We start from the raw sequence: 15,880 nt of genomic DNA, 5'->3' as shown, positions 1-15,880 counted from the left end.
GCACTGTAATTCAACCAGGGATGTGGACTGCCTCGTCAACCCGCTGTGACCTGCGCTTGTACCACGGGGGAGGAAGAGCAGCGAAACGACGCGAGCTCGCTCTGCTGAAGCCCTCTCGCCGTGGCCAACAGCAGGCATCGGCCTCGAGCTCCTCACCAACATTCTACCGCTGCTGCCATCTTGCTGCTGAATGTAATTACAACCACGCATCTCTCTCCACACTTCTTGGCAAATAAAAAAAACACCTTTCAAATGAACAACCGTTGCGTTTGAATGAATGACGGCTCAGACGTGCAATGTTGGGTTGGGGAGATTCGTGAGCGCCGATAAGACCGCGCCTCCATGCCCATGGACCTTCGGCCCGGGTCATTTCCCGCACGGGCGCGTTACGCATGCGGCCCAGCGCTCTGTGCCGTGACTGGAACCACAGGCGCCTCTCACTCAGCCTTTCCCCTCTGCCTGGCCATGGTGCAGCAGAGCCAGCAGCACGGGGATTCCAATTGCCGTCAGCAAAGAGAACGCAACTCACTTGCGGAGTAACCGCGTCAGCCAATTACAATCACCAGCTCGGCTTTTAATAGAAGCGGACTTTCTTCCAAAACAAAGTGCAGAGTTGATAACAAATATTATTTTCCGTATTTTTATCACCCGAGAGTTATTTTTATTCACTGCAGTGGAAAGTTTGGGTTTTTTATTTCGCGTGAAGCACACGCACTCCAGTTCACTGACGAGAACTAAAAGGTCAAAACCGGCCCAGGGTTGTGTTCACTTCAACAAAGACTACCGGAGGATATTTTCTGGAAAGCCAACGATGATGGTCGAGACTAAATAAATAATGTGAACAAAGAGAGACACGCACACGATTCAACTCCTTCACAAATCCGTCCCGTGAACAATAACAACCCAACGCGTCTCTCAATAACACCGGGCCTTAACAGGTACAATATAAAATGGGTGACGTTTCGGCCAATGCCCCTACTTCATAGCACACAAAGAGAGAGGCGCAGACTGGACGATGATATTTGGGGACTGACTGCGAGTATTTCCATCGTGGGGCCTGCTGATGAGAATGATTACATCTTAAATTATGCTTTCTGATCAGACCCGTTTTAAACTGGCACGTATATAGTTAGTAATCAAAGACATACTGTTATTTATTTAAATAAAACATGTACGACACATCCCGTCAGCCGTACGACCTGTATAATATCAGCAGCACCAATACAGGACAACGTAACGGTGTTGATGCGGCTTGTGGAGACGCAGACTGGAGTCGTGCTGCTGTTACGCTGAGTGAAATGAAGACGCCAGAATAATCGTAGCGCGTAGGTTTATTGCTGAATCTTGGCGCGCCCACCGCGTACATTTATGTTACAATGCGACTTGGGGGGGTGGGGGGGCTCGCACGGCTCCTGAGAAGTGAGTCTCCCGGCCTACCGGGGACTCAGTGGCGAGAGCGATGCGACTCGTACCGCGTCGCCCCCGCACAAGAGACGTCACGACAAGTCGAGCAGTGGCTCGTGCGGGGACTGCCGCCAGAAATCACGAACTCAACCCATTCGTCAATAACGCCGTGGCCCTAAAAGGAAACATAGTAATAAGCGACGTTTCGAGCAATGGCCCTTTTTCATAACACATGTGTCATTGCGACACAATGACGGGTCATCATAGAACATGTGCTCTAAAGAAGGGGCATTGCCCAAAACGTCGGCTATCATCTATTAAATGATATATTCCGGTCACCTCCTGACTTGGAGTGACTGGCGCGTGCTTTTGTGCTCTCCCGACAACGCAGCACTGTTCGCGATTCCGAGTAAGGGGCTGAGTTAGACTCCAGCTCGTTCAGAACTCAGCTCTTAAAGAGTCCTTGCGCGCACACCGTTTCACGAGCGGCACATCACACAGCTGCTCCCTTTCCTTTGCCCTGGGTACTAGTCAAGTACCGAATGGACTGTAAGACCCCGCTGCTGCTGCTGATCTACAAGGGACTCAATGGGTTAGCCCCGCAGCGTCGACAGGAAATGATCCGTGTTGACTCTCCAACGAGGTCCTGGAGATCTTTGCACCGCCTTCTTCTAAGGACTATGAGATCAAGGCTCTGTTCCTGGGCTGACCGGGCTGTTGTCACTGTATTTCAGTCAGTCTTGGAAACTCGCCTCTTTAACGTGGCCTCTATACCATATCTAGTCCTGGCGTTTACCCTGCAGGTTCTGTTCATTTCCTGATGTGCGTACACGGAGCGCATTGGTGGGACCCACGGTCCTCGAGAAACAGGGCAGCTTCCCGCACAGGGAGAGTCACTCACTCCGTCACCGTCACGATCTCGTTGAAAGTCACTCACTCCGAGATAGTCACTCACTCCGAGACGATGACTGCAGCTCATACGGCCCGGGATGACGTCGGCGTGTCCGCATGATGTCATCCCTCGCGTGACGAGGATTCGTGAGCCTCTCGGCGATGATGATGATGATGACGATGATAATTAAGAGGTTTATCTTTTTCATGATTTCCGTTTAGTTACTATTCATATCATTAAAGGTGGATAAGTTGAGATAGATTCATATTCAGAGCTATGCTGTTCATGATGTTTTAAACATTACGATGATGATCTTTATTATATGAAGGATGGTTATCGATTGATGTGAACATTATTATGAAAGCGATGATTGCAGATGACGACGACGCCGACGATTAATAAAAAAGGTCACCTTTATAAATTCGTAACCATTTAGAAAATGTCGATGATAATGATTATAGATGTTGCTTAGCCTCATGATATATAGACTATATATACAGTATAATTATATATATATATATACCTGCTGTAGTGGACTCATCCGCCCGTGCGAGGGGAACCCGCGGGGTGATTGACGCTGCGAGCAGTGGAGAGAAATGCGCGCCATGTGTGCGCGACAGCACTTGCCCCAAGTGTGTCTCTGTGTGTGTCTCTGTGTGTGTGTCTCTGTGTGTGTGTCTCTGTGTGTCTCTGTGTGTGTGTCTCTGTGTGTGTGTCTCTGTGTATGTCTCTGTGTGTGTGTCTCTGTGTGTGTGTCTCTGTGTGTCTCTGTGTGTGTGTCTCTGTGTGTGTGTCTCTGTGTGTGTCTCTGTGTGTGTGTCTGTGTGTGTGTCTCTGTGTGTGTCTCTGTGTGTATCTCTGTGTGTGTGTCTCTGTGTGTCTTTGTGTGTGTCTCTCTGTGTGTGTCTCTGTGTGTCTGTGTGTGTCTCTGTGTGTGTGTCTCTGTGTGTGTCTATGTGTGTGTGTCTCTGTGTGGCTCTGTGTGTCTCTGCGACCCGAGTTCGATTCCCGCTCACGATCAACACCAGTGTTGATTTCCTGAACCGGTTCTGGGCCTCCCCCTAGGTTGACTCAGTCTCAAATGAGTACCTGGTGCGGTGTCTAACATCGCCACTGGGACACTGTCGGCCCGTCGTGGTGCTGGTCACCCACCCCTTCGTGTGCTGTGCCGGTCTTCATAGGTGCTCGCTAACAGCACTTGCATCAACAGTCCGTTACATGCTTTACAGGGGATATTTGTCTTTGTGTAAAGGGAACATATATATAGGTGCAATATACAGTCACGAGATGTCTTCTCTGTGCAAACACGCAGGATCGAATCCTCCATCCGCTTTCTCCGTGCACTTCGTCTCTTCCTCCTCCTCCTCTCCTTCCTCTTCCTCCTCCTCCTCGTGTCTCACACGACTCGCGCGCAGCTCCGCGTGTGGCTGTTGGCTGTGCACATGGCGGTGTTCCAGGGTGAGACGCGAGATCGCGGGCTCCCAACTACAATCGCAGCCCTCACTCCGAGCTCAACCCAATCCCTGACCGGAGCCCTCTAGCCATGTCACTGACCATAATCACGGAACCTCAACCCTCTCCCTGACCATAACCTCTTAATCCCAATATCAACAGTGGGATGGGAATAAAAAAAAACAAGGTTGTGGTGAGGGTTATATAGCGGAGGGTTAGGATTGAGGTTAAGCATCGGGATAGGGTTGGGGCTAAGGATAGAGTTGGTGTTAAGGATGTTGTCGGGGTTAGGGGTAGGGTCGGTGTTAGGGGTGTATGTTTGTTGAACTTCTTTCGCAGCACACGTAGCCAACCGTGCTGATCGGAGGTCGGCACAGTTGATGCTATTGTTACTGTGACCCCAACTCCTGTCGCAGAAGCCTCCTTTCAACTTTCACGTGCAAGGTAACGAATGAATCGCGTGCAGAGAAGGGGGTGGGGTTTTTCTGGCTGGGGGCATGTGGGGTTGGGGGTTACCTGCGGCCTGCGGCGCAGCTTTGGGGGTCTCCGGGGTCACGTAGCGGTCACTGTCGGTGTCTGTGGGAGAGAGGCGCTCTGTCCGTGAGACGCGGAGGAATCCCTTCGGAAACCCGCGGAAGTGTCTATCGCGCGACTACTTCTGAGATCCCTTACAATGCCCTCCGATGTCCGATTTCTTTCAGCACGCTACGCGCCAATTAGTAAGTGTTTATTCTACACGTGCGAGGAAATCGGAGCACCCGGAGAAACCCCACGCGTGCGAGGGGCAACGCTCGATCCCATACAGCTGGAAACAGATGGCGATGAGTCCACACTTTGCTGTACTGCATTGAGCTGGCGAGTCAGGGTGTGGCTCCTCCTCGACTGCCGCGGGGAAGGGAGCCTCGCGACGATTGTCATCGTGCGCGATGGTCCACCAACCCTCGCTACTGCTGCTGCTGCTGCCCCCAAAGCGCTGCATCACAGCAGCCACGTGCAGCAGCGGAGCCACCACCACTACCACCACCACTACCACCACCACCACTACTACCACTACCACCACTACCACCACTACCACCACCACTACCACCACCACTACCACCACCACCACTACCACCACCACTACCACCACCACTACCACCATTACCACCACCACTACCACCACCACCACTACCACCACTACCACCACCACTACCACCACTACCACTACCACCACCACCACTACCACCACTACCACCACAGCCACCACCACCACTACCAGCACTACTACCACCACCACCACTACCACCACAGCCACTACCACCACCACTACCACCACCACTACCACCACTACCACCACAGCCTCAGCCACCGTCCGACTCTGAATCGTAGTGAAGGGGGTGCGGGGGGCGGCTCTTACCTGAGTCGTTCTCAAACGTGAAGTCCTCGCACGTGCGCTGTCTGCAGGAGACAGAGAGAGAGAGAGAACGTCCGTGTGTGAGCCATGCCATCACCACGTCGCTCCATTTACAGCGCTAATTTGCAGTGACATTTTACAAAAAACAATACCACCTTGCCCTTCAATACTGCGGTTTGCCGACCAGAACAAAATCATCAATTGGAATATTTGCACACTTGACAACTCGATATGAGTGGCCACGATGTGTCTGGAGCGAGGCCCGAGGCACCCTCTCGTCAGGATGGTCCGATCCGAGCGGACCTCAAGCACCAGCGCTGTGACTCTGCAGTCTGCAGGGACCTCGGCCACATGGAGACGCGCAAGGGGCTTGCTCCCTTACCAACGGCCACGCACTTCAAGTGCCGCTAGACGCCTGGCAAAAATAACACGATGTGTGGACTTAAAGAATATCCTTAGGCGACGTTTCAGGTGAAGAGCCTGCTTCACAGCACATAAATAAGCGTTGCTCAATAGTCGCTTGTTACGTGATGTGTCGTGTTCAGGCCACGCACACAGTGCTGTTGTAATTCACGAATGTGTCAAGTGTGGTGGTGTTGTTGACTATGATTGTGCATCACTGTCATCGCAGTAGCAGCATCGCCAACATCACTTGTTTAACATCGTGTGTGTGTGTGTGGTTAGTCCTCTCTGTGTGTGGTCAGTCATCCCTGTGAGTGTGTGTGTGGTTAGTCCTCTGTGTGTGTGTGTGGTTAGTCCTGTGTGTGTGTGTGGTTAGTCCTGTGTGTGTGTGGTTAGTCCTCCCCGTGTGTGTGTGGTTTGTGGTATAAATGGAGGCGCCCTCAGATGTGCGGCTTACCGTGACGCTTGATGCAGAACGCGAATGTCATCTGCAAAATAAAACATAAATAGATTTAGATCACATAAACACATTGTTATAATTGTTATCGCGAAGTCGCGTATCATGTAGGCATTGCTTTCAAACCACAGTGCGACTGTGGCCATGCAGCCCAGACGAGAGAGAGATTCAGAGGAGCGCAAACCCACAGAGAAGCGGGGCAAGCAGCGAGAACAGACCACGTGTCCAAGCCCTGTGGCCCTCGACTGGGATGTGTGTCCAACCCCGCCTGATCTCGACACTCCAGGTACAGTTTGACCTCTTTCGTTCTCGCCAATTGTTCTGCCGCTTTTTGTGTTGGGTATGAATATTAGTAATAGTATCGGTGCCCCTCTATTTCCCCAGGAAAGATGCAGTGAGTCTCAAGACACTGTTCTCGGGAGGCCCCTGCTACTTTGGGATTTGGCCAATTCCGCTTCAAATGAGTTGAACCTCGTGTGTGTGTGGGGGGGAGGGAAACCGGAGCACCCGGGGTAAGCACGCAGGCGCGAGCGCCAGGGTACGGCAACTCCTCAACGCCCGCGGGTGGAAGGGAGTTTCGCAACACGCGTGCGTGATCCACCAACCCTGTCTTCTGGCCACCCGCAGTGCCGGATTACGGCAGCCACGCCACGTGCAGCGGCGTAGCCACTGCGACCTGGCGCGTACCTGGCTGCATTTCCCTGCGTCTCCTCTTCACCAGAAGCCAGATGAGCAGCGCGGCGATGATTATCGTCGTGGGGATGGCGGCGAGGGTGGCGAGCAGCCAGGGGGGCCAAGCGAAGCTGTGCGCATCGTGGGGAGAGGGGGGCCCCTGCGCCTCCAGCATCGCCGCGCTCATCTTCCCGCACCCCCACTGCTTCGATGAAGGCGAATCTAAAAATGGTATGGGGATAGTGGGGAAGGGGGGGGGGCAAACACATAGAGGCACGTGTTACTAAACACAACTATGATTATTTTACCAGGTAAGGTCCACTGAACTATGAAGCTCTTTTTTTCAGAAGCGACCTGGCCACTAATGATAGCCGAGCCACGCGGTCACCGCTGCTGCTGCCCTCTCCCATCTCTTGTGAACTGACGAGTTCCGAGTGGGAAGAGTTGCGGCTGGCGGGATGGGGGGGGGGGTACTGCTGTGTGTGGTGCTGTGTAGGAGCCCCTCATTTTGGCTTTCTACTTTGTAACACCGGTGATTAATCCGCCCCCCCCCCAATCCTCTCTTTCTCCTCCCTCCCCCGAATGGGTAACCGAATCGTTGGAAATGAAGCGTGCTGTGACCGCCGGTGGTGGCTCAAATTTTTGGTGGTACAGCGCCGCGGTAGCCTGGTGCTTTGGTTGTGGTGGTGTGCGGTGGTGGGGGCTGGGAGGGGGGGTGGGGGTGGTGAGGGACTGCAGCTCGCGAGGCCGTCTCGCCGAGGCGTGCGACTCACGGGCGAAGGTGAGGCAGTACTCGGCACGCCGCCCGCGCCTCTCGCACGCCCACACGCCCTGCGAGCTGCTCTGGGCGCCACGCACCGCCAGCTCCACGCCTCGCCGCTCGGGGTCTCGTTCGCCGTTGCGCCACCACGCGACCGCCTCGTCGGCCGCGCCCGCCGAGCCCCGCGCGGCGCACCGGAGGGTGATGTTCTGAGACTGTCGCACGGGCCCCGGGTGGTCTGACACCACCACCACGGGCGCGTCGCAGTCTGCCAAAGAGACACGCGCACGATGCTCGACGCGAGATCCGTAGTCGCATCGCGTAACCACGAGTTACTGACGAGTCGCGCGCTACTGACGAGTCGCCCGCTACTGACAAGTCGCCCTGACCGTGCACGTGGGGAGAACATCAGAGCACCCGGAGACCACCCTCGCCTCGCGCGAGGGGCAACACCCTAAACCCAGACGGAGATCGGTGCACTTCGTGAAATGCCTTCCAGGGTCTGCCTCCTCCTAGACGCCCACGGGCAGGGAGTCTCACAACGTCTGCGCAGTGATCCACAAACCCCTGCGGCCTTCACAATTATTCACCCCCCGCGACCCCTCCAGAATGGGATGCCATGCGGCTGAGTCATTAGTATCTATTTGTATGTGGAGAGATAGACATGTGAAGCGGACGAATTGTCTGCAAGGAAGGAGGCTGAGCCAAGATACAGCAACACCACGACAGTAGTGCAAAGTGGCTTCATTGCTATGATGATGATGGGTCATGGTTAGTCCACTGCTGGATGAAGGCCTCCGCCAAGCCGCCACCCACAATGACGATCCTGCCATGCCCTATCCACGGGTTTATTTCATCGCCACATCTCCAAAGGCCCGACCACCTTTGTCTTTGTGGCGATGTTTATAAATCGCACTAGCTACTCGTTTGAGGCTGAGTCGACCTAGAAGGAGGCCCAGGACCGGTTCAGATAATCGTCACCGGTGCTGGCCATGAGCGGGAATCGAACTTGGGTCGCATAGTGTAGCTGCTCACGACCACGACCGTCCACCAGCACCACCCCGCGTACCTGGTCTGACATTGAGCCTCACACGGAGCGAGACGTCTCCCCACTCGAATGTGAAGACCCCCGCATCTCCCAGATGCAGCTGGCGCAGCTGCAGGACGCACGGCTGAGCCTCGCGGAGCGCGTGGCGCTTGGCGAAGCGTTTCTGGTCCTCGCCGTCCCCCACGCACTCCGGGTGGTCGGGGACCCAGGTCCAGTTGGGGTGGGGGCCTTGAGACTCCCCTGGCCTGGCGCACGGCACCGACGCAGAGCCTCCCTCCACTGCCTGCACCGACACCACCTCGTCCGCTGACGACGCCGACGCCGTCGCCGCTGCTGCTGCTGCTGCAATAATAATAATGATGGCGATGATGAGGATGTCAACTTGAAAGGCGCCGCTGCCGCACAGGACGACTCTGAGGCGCCATGCAGAAGAACCGCAGACGAGCGAGAAGGAAGCTGCAGCCACGCGGTGAGCCGGAGCTACCAACAATTGCCACTTATTGAGTGTTGGCATGTGCGAGGAAACCGGAGCACCCGGAGGAAACCCACGCGTGCGACGGGGAAACACTTTATCCCGCGCAGATGGACCAGGTGGCGTCAACATTTGTTGTTGTACTGCATTCTCCCGGCATAGCCATGGCGTGGCTCCTCCTCGATGTGCACGGGAAGGAAGTTTTACAAAATCTGCGTGGGGTCCACCAACGCTCGCTGTTGCCTCCCCTGTCCCGGGTTATAGCGCCTGTCACAGAAAATCCACTCCCAAGCCAAGGTCAAAGTGAAATCCTCCTAAAAGGAGCACTGAAGCGGTGCTAAACTCCTCTTCACAATCCTGAAGCGGTAATTCCACATTGTTGTAGCACGTGCGAGTCTAACCATTGGGAAACCACTGCTGACTTCGCGCAAAGTGGTACTCATTTTATCATCCTCGGAGCAAGGTATGATGATGGGCTGAGTCAAGCCCCAACCGAGGATGTGACCTGGCGCCTGTCCGATGGCGAGCCACGCGCGATCCCCCTGAAAGCCACCACGTAGCCGGTTTCCCCAGATGAAGGCGCAGCCCTGCAATTGCGAGCTCACGCCCCTGCTGGTACAAGGGTCTCCACAAGAAAGTCTCACTGTAGGGTATTTGGCCTACTCTTTCACACTGGCCATGCGTCTTGGATTAGGTGGGAGGACCCACACTTTACCCCACGACACGCGACCCGAGCCCGCCCGGGTCCCCAGCACACGACCCCCACCTCCCCGTCGGGCCCGCACCTGCAGCGCAGCAGACGGCGACGAGCGCCACGAGGACTCGGCTGGGCCCGGTTCGCGAGGCGCTCATCGTGGGTGAGGTCCAGGTCCTTGCTGGAGGAGTCCGAGCTGAGCGCGCGCGCGCACGGAGAGAGAAGAGGGCGAGCGAGAGAGAATGTGGCGTGTGGTGAGCGAGCAGTCGTGGAAGGGAGAACCACCGGTTGGCATGCAGCCTTTATGAGACTGGCATCGGCCGTGACTCATCTGCAGTAGTGTGGAAACTGATAACAACTGGATTCATAATAAATAATACATATTTAGCGTGTTTAAGCTCAAATTGAAAGAAACAACAATTTCCCTTGCGCAATAGCCGCATGGATAAATGCAAAGTGTGTGGCGTCGTGTTGTTAACAGCGGTGGCTTTGCGCTCACTCAGGTTGTTCCATGCTCAGACCTGCCGTGGTGTTTCCACGGCTCCTGCCCGCCACCCCTGACCCTTCATCAAATGTCACACCGATTATCATCATCACCATCACCACCATCGTCATCACCACCACCATCGACCACGGGGTATACATAGAGATATATGTGTATCTCTACAACCCCGTTGCCAATCCACTGCTGGATGAGGGCCTCCCCACGCTGTGCGTGTCGTGGCTGGTAGCGGGAGGGCGGGGGACGAGAGGGGGGGGGTATATGACCATACTTCATCAGGTTGGCTCAGTTTGGGTTGTAGGGGGAAGAATGTAAGCAGATGCATATACAGTACAGTACAACGGTGAATGTTACTGCCCTCCTGCTGCCCATAACGTAACCCCCCCCCTACCCGCCCCTGGGCAGCAGCCCATGAATGACAATCGATCCACCCACTAACCAGGCTCAAACCTGCTTAGCTTCCAGCCCGACCCTGGACTGAGGCCGGACTGTGCGTGCCATCAGCTGGAGCCGATTCGTCCCCCGGGTTGACAATTCCCCCGTTTACCCGGGTGTGGGGATTATGTTTGTTTTATCAATCATGTGCAGTCCGACGTTTCGCTGCTTGTGGCTAGCAGCTAATCCAGGACAAGAGCAACAACAACAAAACCCCCGAACAACTCGTCGGAGAGCTACGCACCAGCAAAGCCTCCTACACCCTACGCAGTCGTATCAGTGATTACTACTGACCACGATGATGATCATCTTCGCCGTCGTTATCCACTGCCACATCATCACCAGCATCACCATTGCCGATGGATACAGTGACATCATCATCATCATCGCCCGCGAGCGACTAGGTTGAGAATTTCCGTGAAAAACTCAACTCAGGTTTTCGCTCAAATTTGTATGAAAATAGCCGCGTGTAGGTACGCGGGGGCGAGGGGGCCTCTCCCCGCGGTCAAACTTTCTCCGAACTGATGCGAGAGGCGTGGGGGGCAGGGAGCGGGGTTTGGGGGGGGGGGCTACGAGGCAGAGCCACGACTCCACCGGTCGTACACCACAACACTGTCGTCCATAGGCCAGGCGATGGACTTGTCTGCACCACAACATATTCACGAAGTACTCTTTGTGTAGAATATTAACGACAATATAAATAGCTCCCTCGTCCTATATTATGTTTTCCTTGTAAACAAATTACGCAATCTTTTGTTCACATCAGCCACACTGCCTGTTGGATGGGAGTACAACCCTATCAACAGCATTGGTGCGATACGAAGCAAAGCTCAACCTGAGCCAGCTTCAACGTTCAGTTGTCTCATCAGCAGGGTCAGGTTTGCTTCTCTGTCACAGCTGATTCATTGCGACCGACCATTCTCGCCCCCTCCCCTACCCACCCCTTCCTCGTCTTTCCCAGCGGAGGGAATCAAACCCGCAGCGCTGTTGGTTTGTGGTCAAAAGACCGCAGTGTGTGGGGTTTGACTGTGTGGTGCCTTCTCACCTGCACCGCAATCCCAATGCATGGGCCGGGGCAGCTCTGTGTGAGTGACTCTGAGAGTGAGCGGAACGAGGATCCTGAGCACCCGGGGGGGGGGGGGAGGTCGCTGCGTCTCACCAGAGCCTACGACTGCTGCTGATGCTGCTGATGCTGCTGCTGCGGGAAGTGAAGGTGGTGATGATGATGGTGGTGATGATGATTGCGCCACTTGCGTGAGATACGGCAACTACGACGCTGTGTACACGTGGCTCGCTTCCCCATATTCCTTGGGTCTTTAGGTAAAGTCTCGTGACTTTGCGTGGGTTCGACCCCGACCCTGGCGCCTGCTGCTGTATATTTGGAGTTCTCCCCGCGGTTGCGTGGATTTTTCTCCGGGTCCTCCGGGTTTTCCCTCCACATTTAGAAACACGCGTCTATAGTGTGTGGCTGCTGCTGTACATGTCCACGTGTAGAAACACGCGTCTAGAGTGTGTCGCTGCTATACATTTCCACGTGATAAGCCACTTCGTTAAGCTGTCATTTGCATCCAGGTCGCTTCTGAAAAAGAGCGATGTAGCTCAGTGGGCCTTACTTGGTAAAATATACCGTGCTTTTGTTTAACAGCTACTGGATCTAATTCTGAGTGAAACGTCGAACAGAATCGCACAATTCTGCTCGCTTTCAAAATTCATCCTCCTCCTGAGAAACCAACACATTCGGGACGATTAGCCCCACATGACAACGTGATGTGATTTGCCCTGTCGGGTGGTGAAGGGCTATAATGAAGAAACATGACTTTATATTTACACGATAATCAAACTCAAGAGAATTACTTATGAATCCTGATTATTGGTCGTGAAATACTCTGCGTAACATTCTCTCTGAGGCTCCCAGAAACAAAAATACCAACGTACCACTAGCAGACAGCGTCATCTGTGCGTGCCCCCAGCAGCACCCCCTCCCCCGCTGCTCACTCACCTGTGCACAGGGGACGAGGTCGATCTTCAAGCTCCGTGCGTCGCGCTCCCTTCGACGCCGCGCCGTGTGCACCTCTTCGCGCCTCCTCGTGCCGTAAACAGTAACAGCGGAGGGAGAGCAACCGGACACACGGACTGACGCACCCGTCCAACTAACGCGCCCACCACCAGCTAACGCGCAGTGGCACTGCCACCTGTCCTCTGCGACTGAACGCGGGCACCTTTCGCCTCGGTGCCACCTCCCGAATATAAAAAGTGGCGCGCTGGGCGCTGACGTCGGTGGGGCGCTGCATTCATTGGATGAGAGCCCCGCGGTCCGCGCGGTTTACGGGAAATCGGAGCCTCGACCGTGAAAACATCATCAGCAGATCCGTGTCTCGCCTCGCTGCCTCCTAATCGGCGCGCAGTGAAAGGGCAGTGCGTGTTTTGTGTGTGTGCATGGTGGTTCCAGATGAGATCCGTGACGCGTGCAAGATAGAGATAAGCGCGAAATGATAACGGGGCCCGAATGAGATCCTGCGGCGACACGGGCTGACATTTCGCTCGAGTGGAAACATCAACGAGTAAACAACGAGTTCTTGTTGTTACTGCTGCTGCTAAGAATAACAACACTGGTGGTGGTGGCGGCGACTATTGTAATTGACGTCGTCAAAGCGATCGGGCCTCCTGGCCGCCGACCGCAGCCGGTGCCACGCGTTGAGACATTCGCGCAGCGCGGCCGCACCGCGGTGGCTGGAAGCCGCTCCCAGCGGTTTGACGCGAGAGGAGAGGCCTTGACGCAAATGCAAATGGTGGCGGGCAGACACGTGCCTTATCGGAGGCGGCAGCAGTGGAAATGAGCAATGCCAGTTCTGACCAATTCATCTGCCAGCCACGGCAATCATCACCTTGCAACCAGGGCCCCTTATCTAAAAAGCCGCTATATCTATGGAACATTGTTGCCAGTATCGACATTATGAAAAAAATAAGAATAGGTTTTGCAAACAATGCAAACAAGCACGTTATTTGTTTGCATGTTTTGCCACAAGTGTGTGTGGTGAATAGCTTGCAAAAAGGGTAGCTGTTTGGTGTTTGAACATCTTAACGGCCGTTTTATTGCCAGAAAGGGTAAAACCTGTTCTCATATTGTTGTCATTATTTCGAGCGTCGTCGTCACACGAGCGGTGCTCCGCCCGCCGTGGCCGCGTGGTTGTCACACTGCGTTGGTCGTGGTGCACAAGCACAATTAATTCAAATGTAACAAAAACTAAACTCATCAACGCGTGTGTTCATTACTCTGCCCTAAACGACCGGTTGCGACATTCAGCGTCTCACCAGCAGAGTCGACAGGCTTGCTTCAAGCAATGCTGGCGATCTGCTGCCAGATGCTTGCGAGGCCAAGGGCTCATGTCTCGTCTGTGAGTTCTGCGCCGATCCGTCCGGGACACAGCCGATCGGCCACTGACGTCGCTGTGCAATCGTAGGTGGCGGCCGGTACATGACTTCAGGTATTGTATTGTGTGTAGTGTGTGTATGTATTGTGTGTATGTATTGTGTGTATGTAAGTTGAACTTATTTTGCACCGTACGTCGGCAACCCTGATTATAATCGGCGGTGCGGTGGAAAGGGCAAACAAGACAAAACACAAAAAGGAGTTTTAAGGAGATTAATTTCCAATCTGTAGAAATGTGGTTTCCATGGCGCGTTCATTTCTGGGTCCCGTGAAACGATTCGGGGGGGGGGGGGGCTACCTCCCCCCGCCCCCCGTCCCTCTCCCACCAACCCCGCTCGGCTCTGCCGCGTGATTTGCTGTCAATGCAGCAAGTGAGACCGTGAGCCTCGTTTTCTGCGCGTGGTCGTATGTGTGCATATCGAACTTCTTTCGCACCGTACGCAGCCAACCGTGCGAATCGCAGGTGCGGGGGAAGGACGACCGACGACGAGCGAGGTGCTTGTCTCCCCGTCGGCGCCGCGGAGTCTCTCTGCGGAGTCTCTCTGCGGAGTCTCTCTGCGGAGTCTCTCTGCAGAGTTTCTCTGCGGAGTTTCTCTGCGGAGTCTCTCTGCGGAGTTTCTCTGCGGAGTCTCTCTGCGGAGTCTCTCTGCGGAGTCTCTCTGCGGAGTTTCTCTGCGGAGTTTATCTGCGGAGTCTCTCTGCGGAGTCTCTCTGCGGAGTCTCTCTGCGGAGTTTCTCTGCGGAGTTTCTCTGCGGAGTTTCTTTGTGGAGTCTCTCTGCGGAGTCTCTCTGCGGAGTCTCTCTGCGGAGTCTCTCTGCGGAGTTTCTCTGCGGAGTCTCTCTGCGGAGTCTCTCTGCGGAGTCTCTCTGCGGAGTTTCTCTGCGGAGTTTCTCTGCGGAGTCTCTCTGCGGAGTCTCTCTGCGGAGTTTCTCTGCGGAGTCTCTCTGCGGAGTCTCTCTGCGGAGTTTCTCTGCGGAGTTTCTCTGCGGAGTCTCTCTGCGGAGTCTCTCTGCGGAGTCTCTCTGCGGAGTTTCTCTGCGGAGTTTCTCTGCGGAGTTTCTCTGCGGAGTCTCTCTGCGGAGTCTCTCTGCGGAGTCTCTCTGCGGAGTTTCTCTGCGGAGTTTCTCTGCGGAGTCTCTCTGCGGAGTTTCTCTGCGGAGTTTCTCTGCGGAGTCTCTCTGCGGAGTTTCTCTGCGGAGTCTCTCTGCGGAATCTCTCTGCGGAGTTTCTCTGCGGAGTCTCTCTGCGGAGTCTCTCTGTCGCCTTCGTGCCCGAGCGAAACGACGACCCCTTGAAAGAGCGCGTGGCCAAACGTCCGAATGAAAGACCCTCTTGAAAACTTGTCTTGAGACTCAGCAATGTGCATTGTATTTTCTCAGCAACATAAACAGCTTTAGACGAGAACACGAGCTGCGTTTTAATTTCGTGCATTTGTTGTTTGTTTGACTCAAAGCGGAGTTGACGAATGTATCTAAACAATTGAACCCTCGCAAGAGCAGGGCATGTTTATCGCAATTGCGCTGTGAGACCCCGCGGGCCTGAGCTCTCTTCACAGTCGCCACAGATTAAGAACCGCAACCAGCAAGCGATTCCTGAACAGGTCCTGGGAACCACCCCCCATAAATGGCTCAGCGTGGGGTGGCATTGATCCAGCAGTGGAATGACAAAGGGGAAACGTTTGCGAGCCGTGACATTCGTTTTCTAATAAATGCCAGAGGCCGCGTTGAATGAGAACGAGGGAAACATCGCGGGTTCCCGTTGAGCGGCTCCGCGCGGGATTTCTCATTGGAACCGCGGGGAGGGAGCCGCCCCAGCCACGCTGCGCACGTCACGCGCGGCCCTGGAGCGGTCACCGGACCGGCGAGT

At 54.8% G+C, this 15,880-nt stretch overlaps 1 protein-coding gene across 3 annotated transcripts; it reads right to left on the bottom strand.

Moving 5' to 3' along the window:
- Positions 1-676: 676 nt before the first annotated feature.
- On the bottom strand, positions 677-12,992 carry LOC144722808 (uncharacterized). Of its 3 annotated transcripts, none has more exons than XM_078601242.1 (9): positions 12,583-12,992; positions 9,738-9,842; positions 8,502-8,819; positions 7,446-7,700; positions 6,688-6,894; positions 6,001-6,031; positions 5,145-5,185; positions 4,265-4,342; positions 677-3,730 (listed from the first exon to the last, which is right to left on the bottom strand). In XM_078601242.1, exons 2-9 carry the CDS (start codon positions 9,802-9,804, stop codon positions 3,693-3,695), a joined length of 1,035 nt encoding a protein of 344 aa, XP_078457368.1. In that variant the 5' UTR covers positions 9,805-9,842; positions 12,583-12,992; the 3' UTR covers positions 677-3,692. The 3 variants fall into 3 exon arrangements, with proteins under 3 accessions (XP_078457368.1, XP_078457367.1, XP_078457369.1); XM_078601241.1 differs by having other exon boundaries at positions 8,502-8,822; positions 12,583-12,990; XM_078601243.1 differs by having other exon boundaries at positions 4,265-4,324; positions 8,502-8,822; positions 12,583-12,975.
- Positions 12,993-15,880: the final 2,888 nt, after the last annotated feature.

Source organism: Lampetra planeri, chromosome 15, assembly GCF_965212315.1.
Source record: "Lampetra planeri chromosome 15, kcLamPlan1.2.h2, whole genome shotgun sequence".
NCBI lineage: Eukaryota > Metazoa > Chordata > Hyperoartia > Petromyzontiformes > Petromyzontidae > Lampetra > Lampetra planeri.
The sequence above is the reverse complement of the archived record's forward strand: the minus strand, read 5'-3'. Positions and strand labels throughout refer to the sequence as shown.

Coding starts and splice junctions, on each gene's coding strand:
- LOC144722808 (XM_078601241.1), bottom strand. CDS start 9,804: ATGAGCGCCTCGCGAACCGGGCCCAGCCGAGTCCTCGTGGCGCTCGTC. Junction 7,701..8,501: donor GAGGCTCAATGTCAGACCAG/GTACGCGGGGTG, acceptor TCTCTTTGGCAG/ACTGCGACGCGCCCGTGGTG. Junction 6,032..6,687: donor ACGCAGGGAAATGCAGCCAG/GTACGCGCCAGG, acceptor TTTATTTTGCAG/ATGACATTCGCGTTCTGCAT.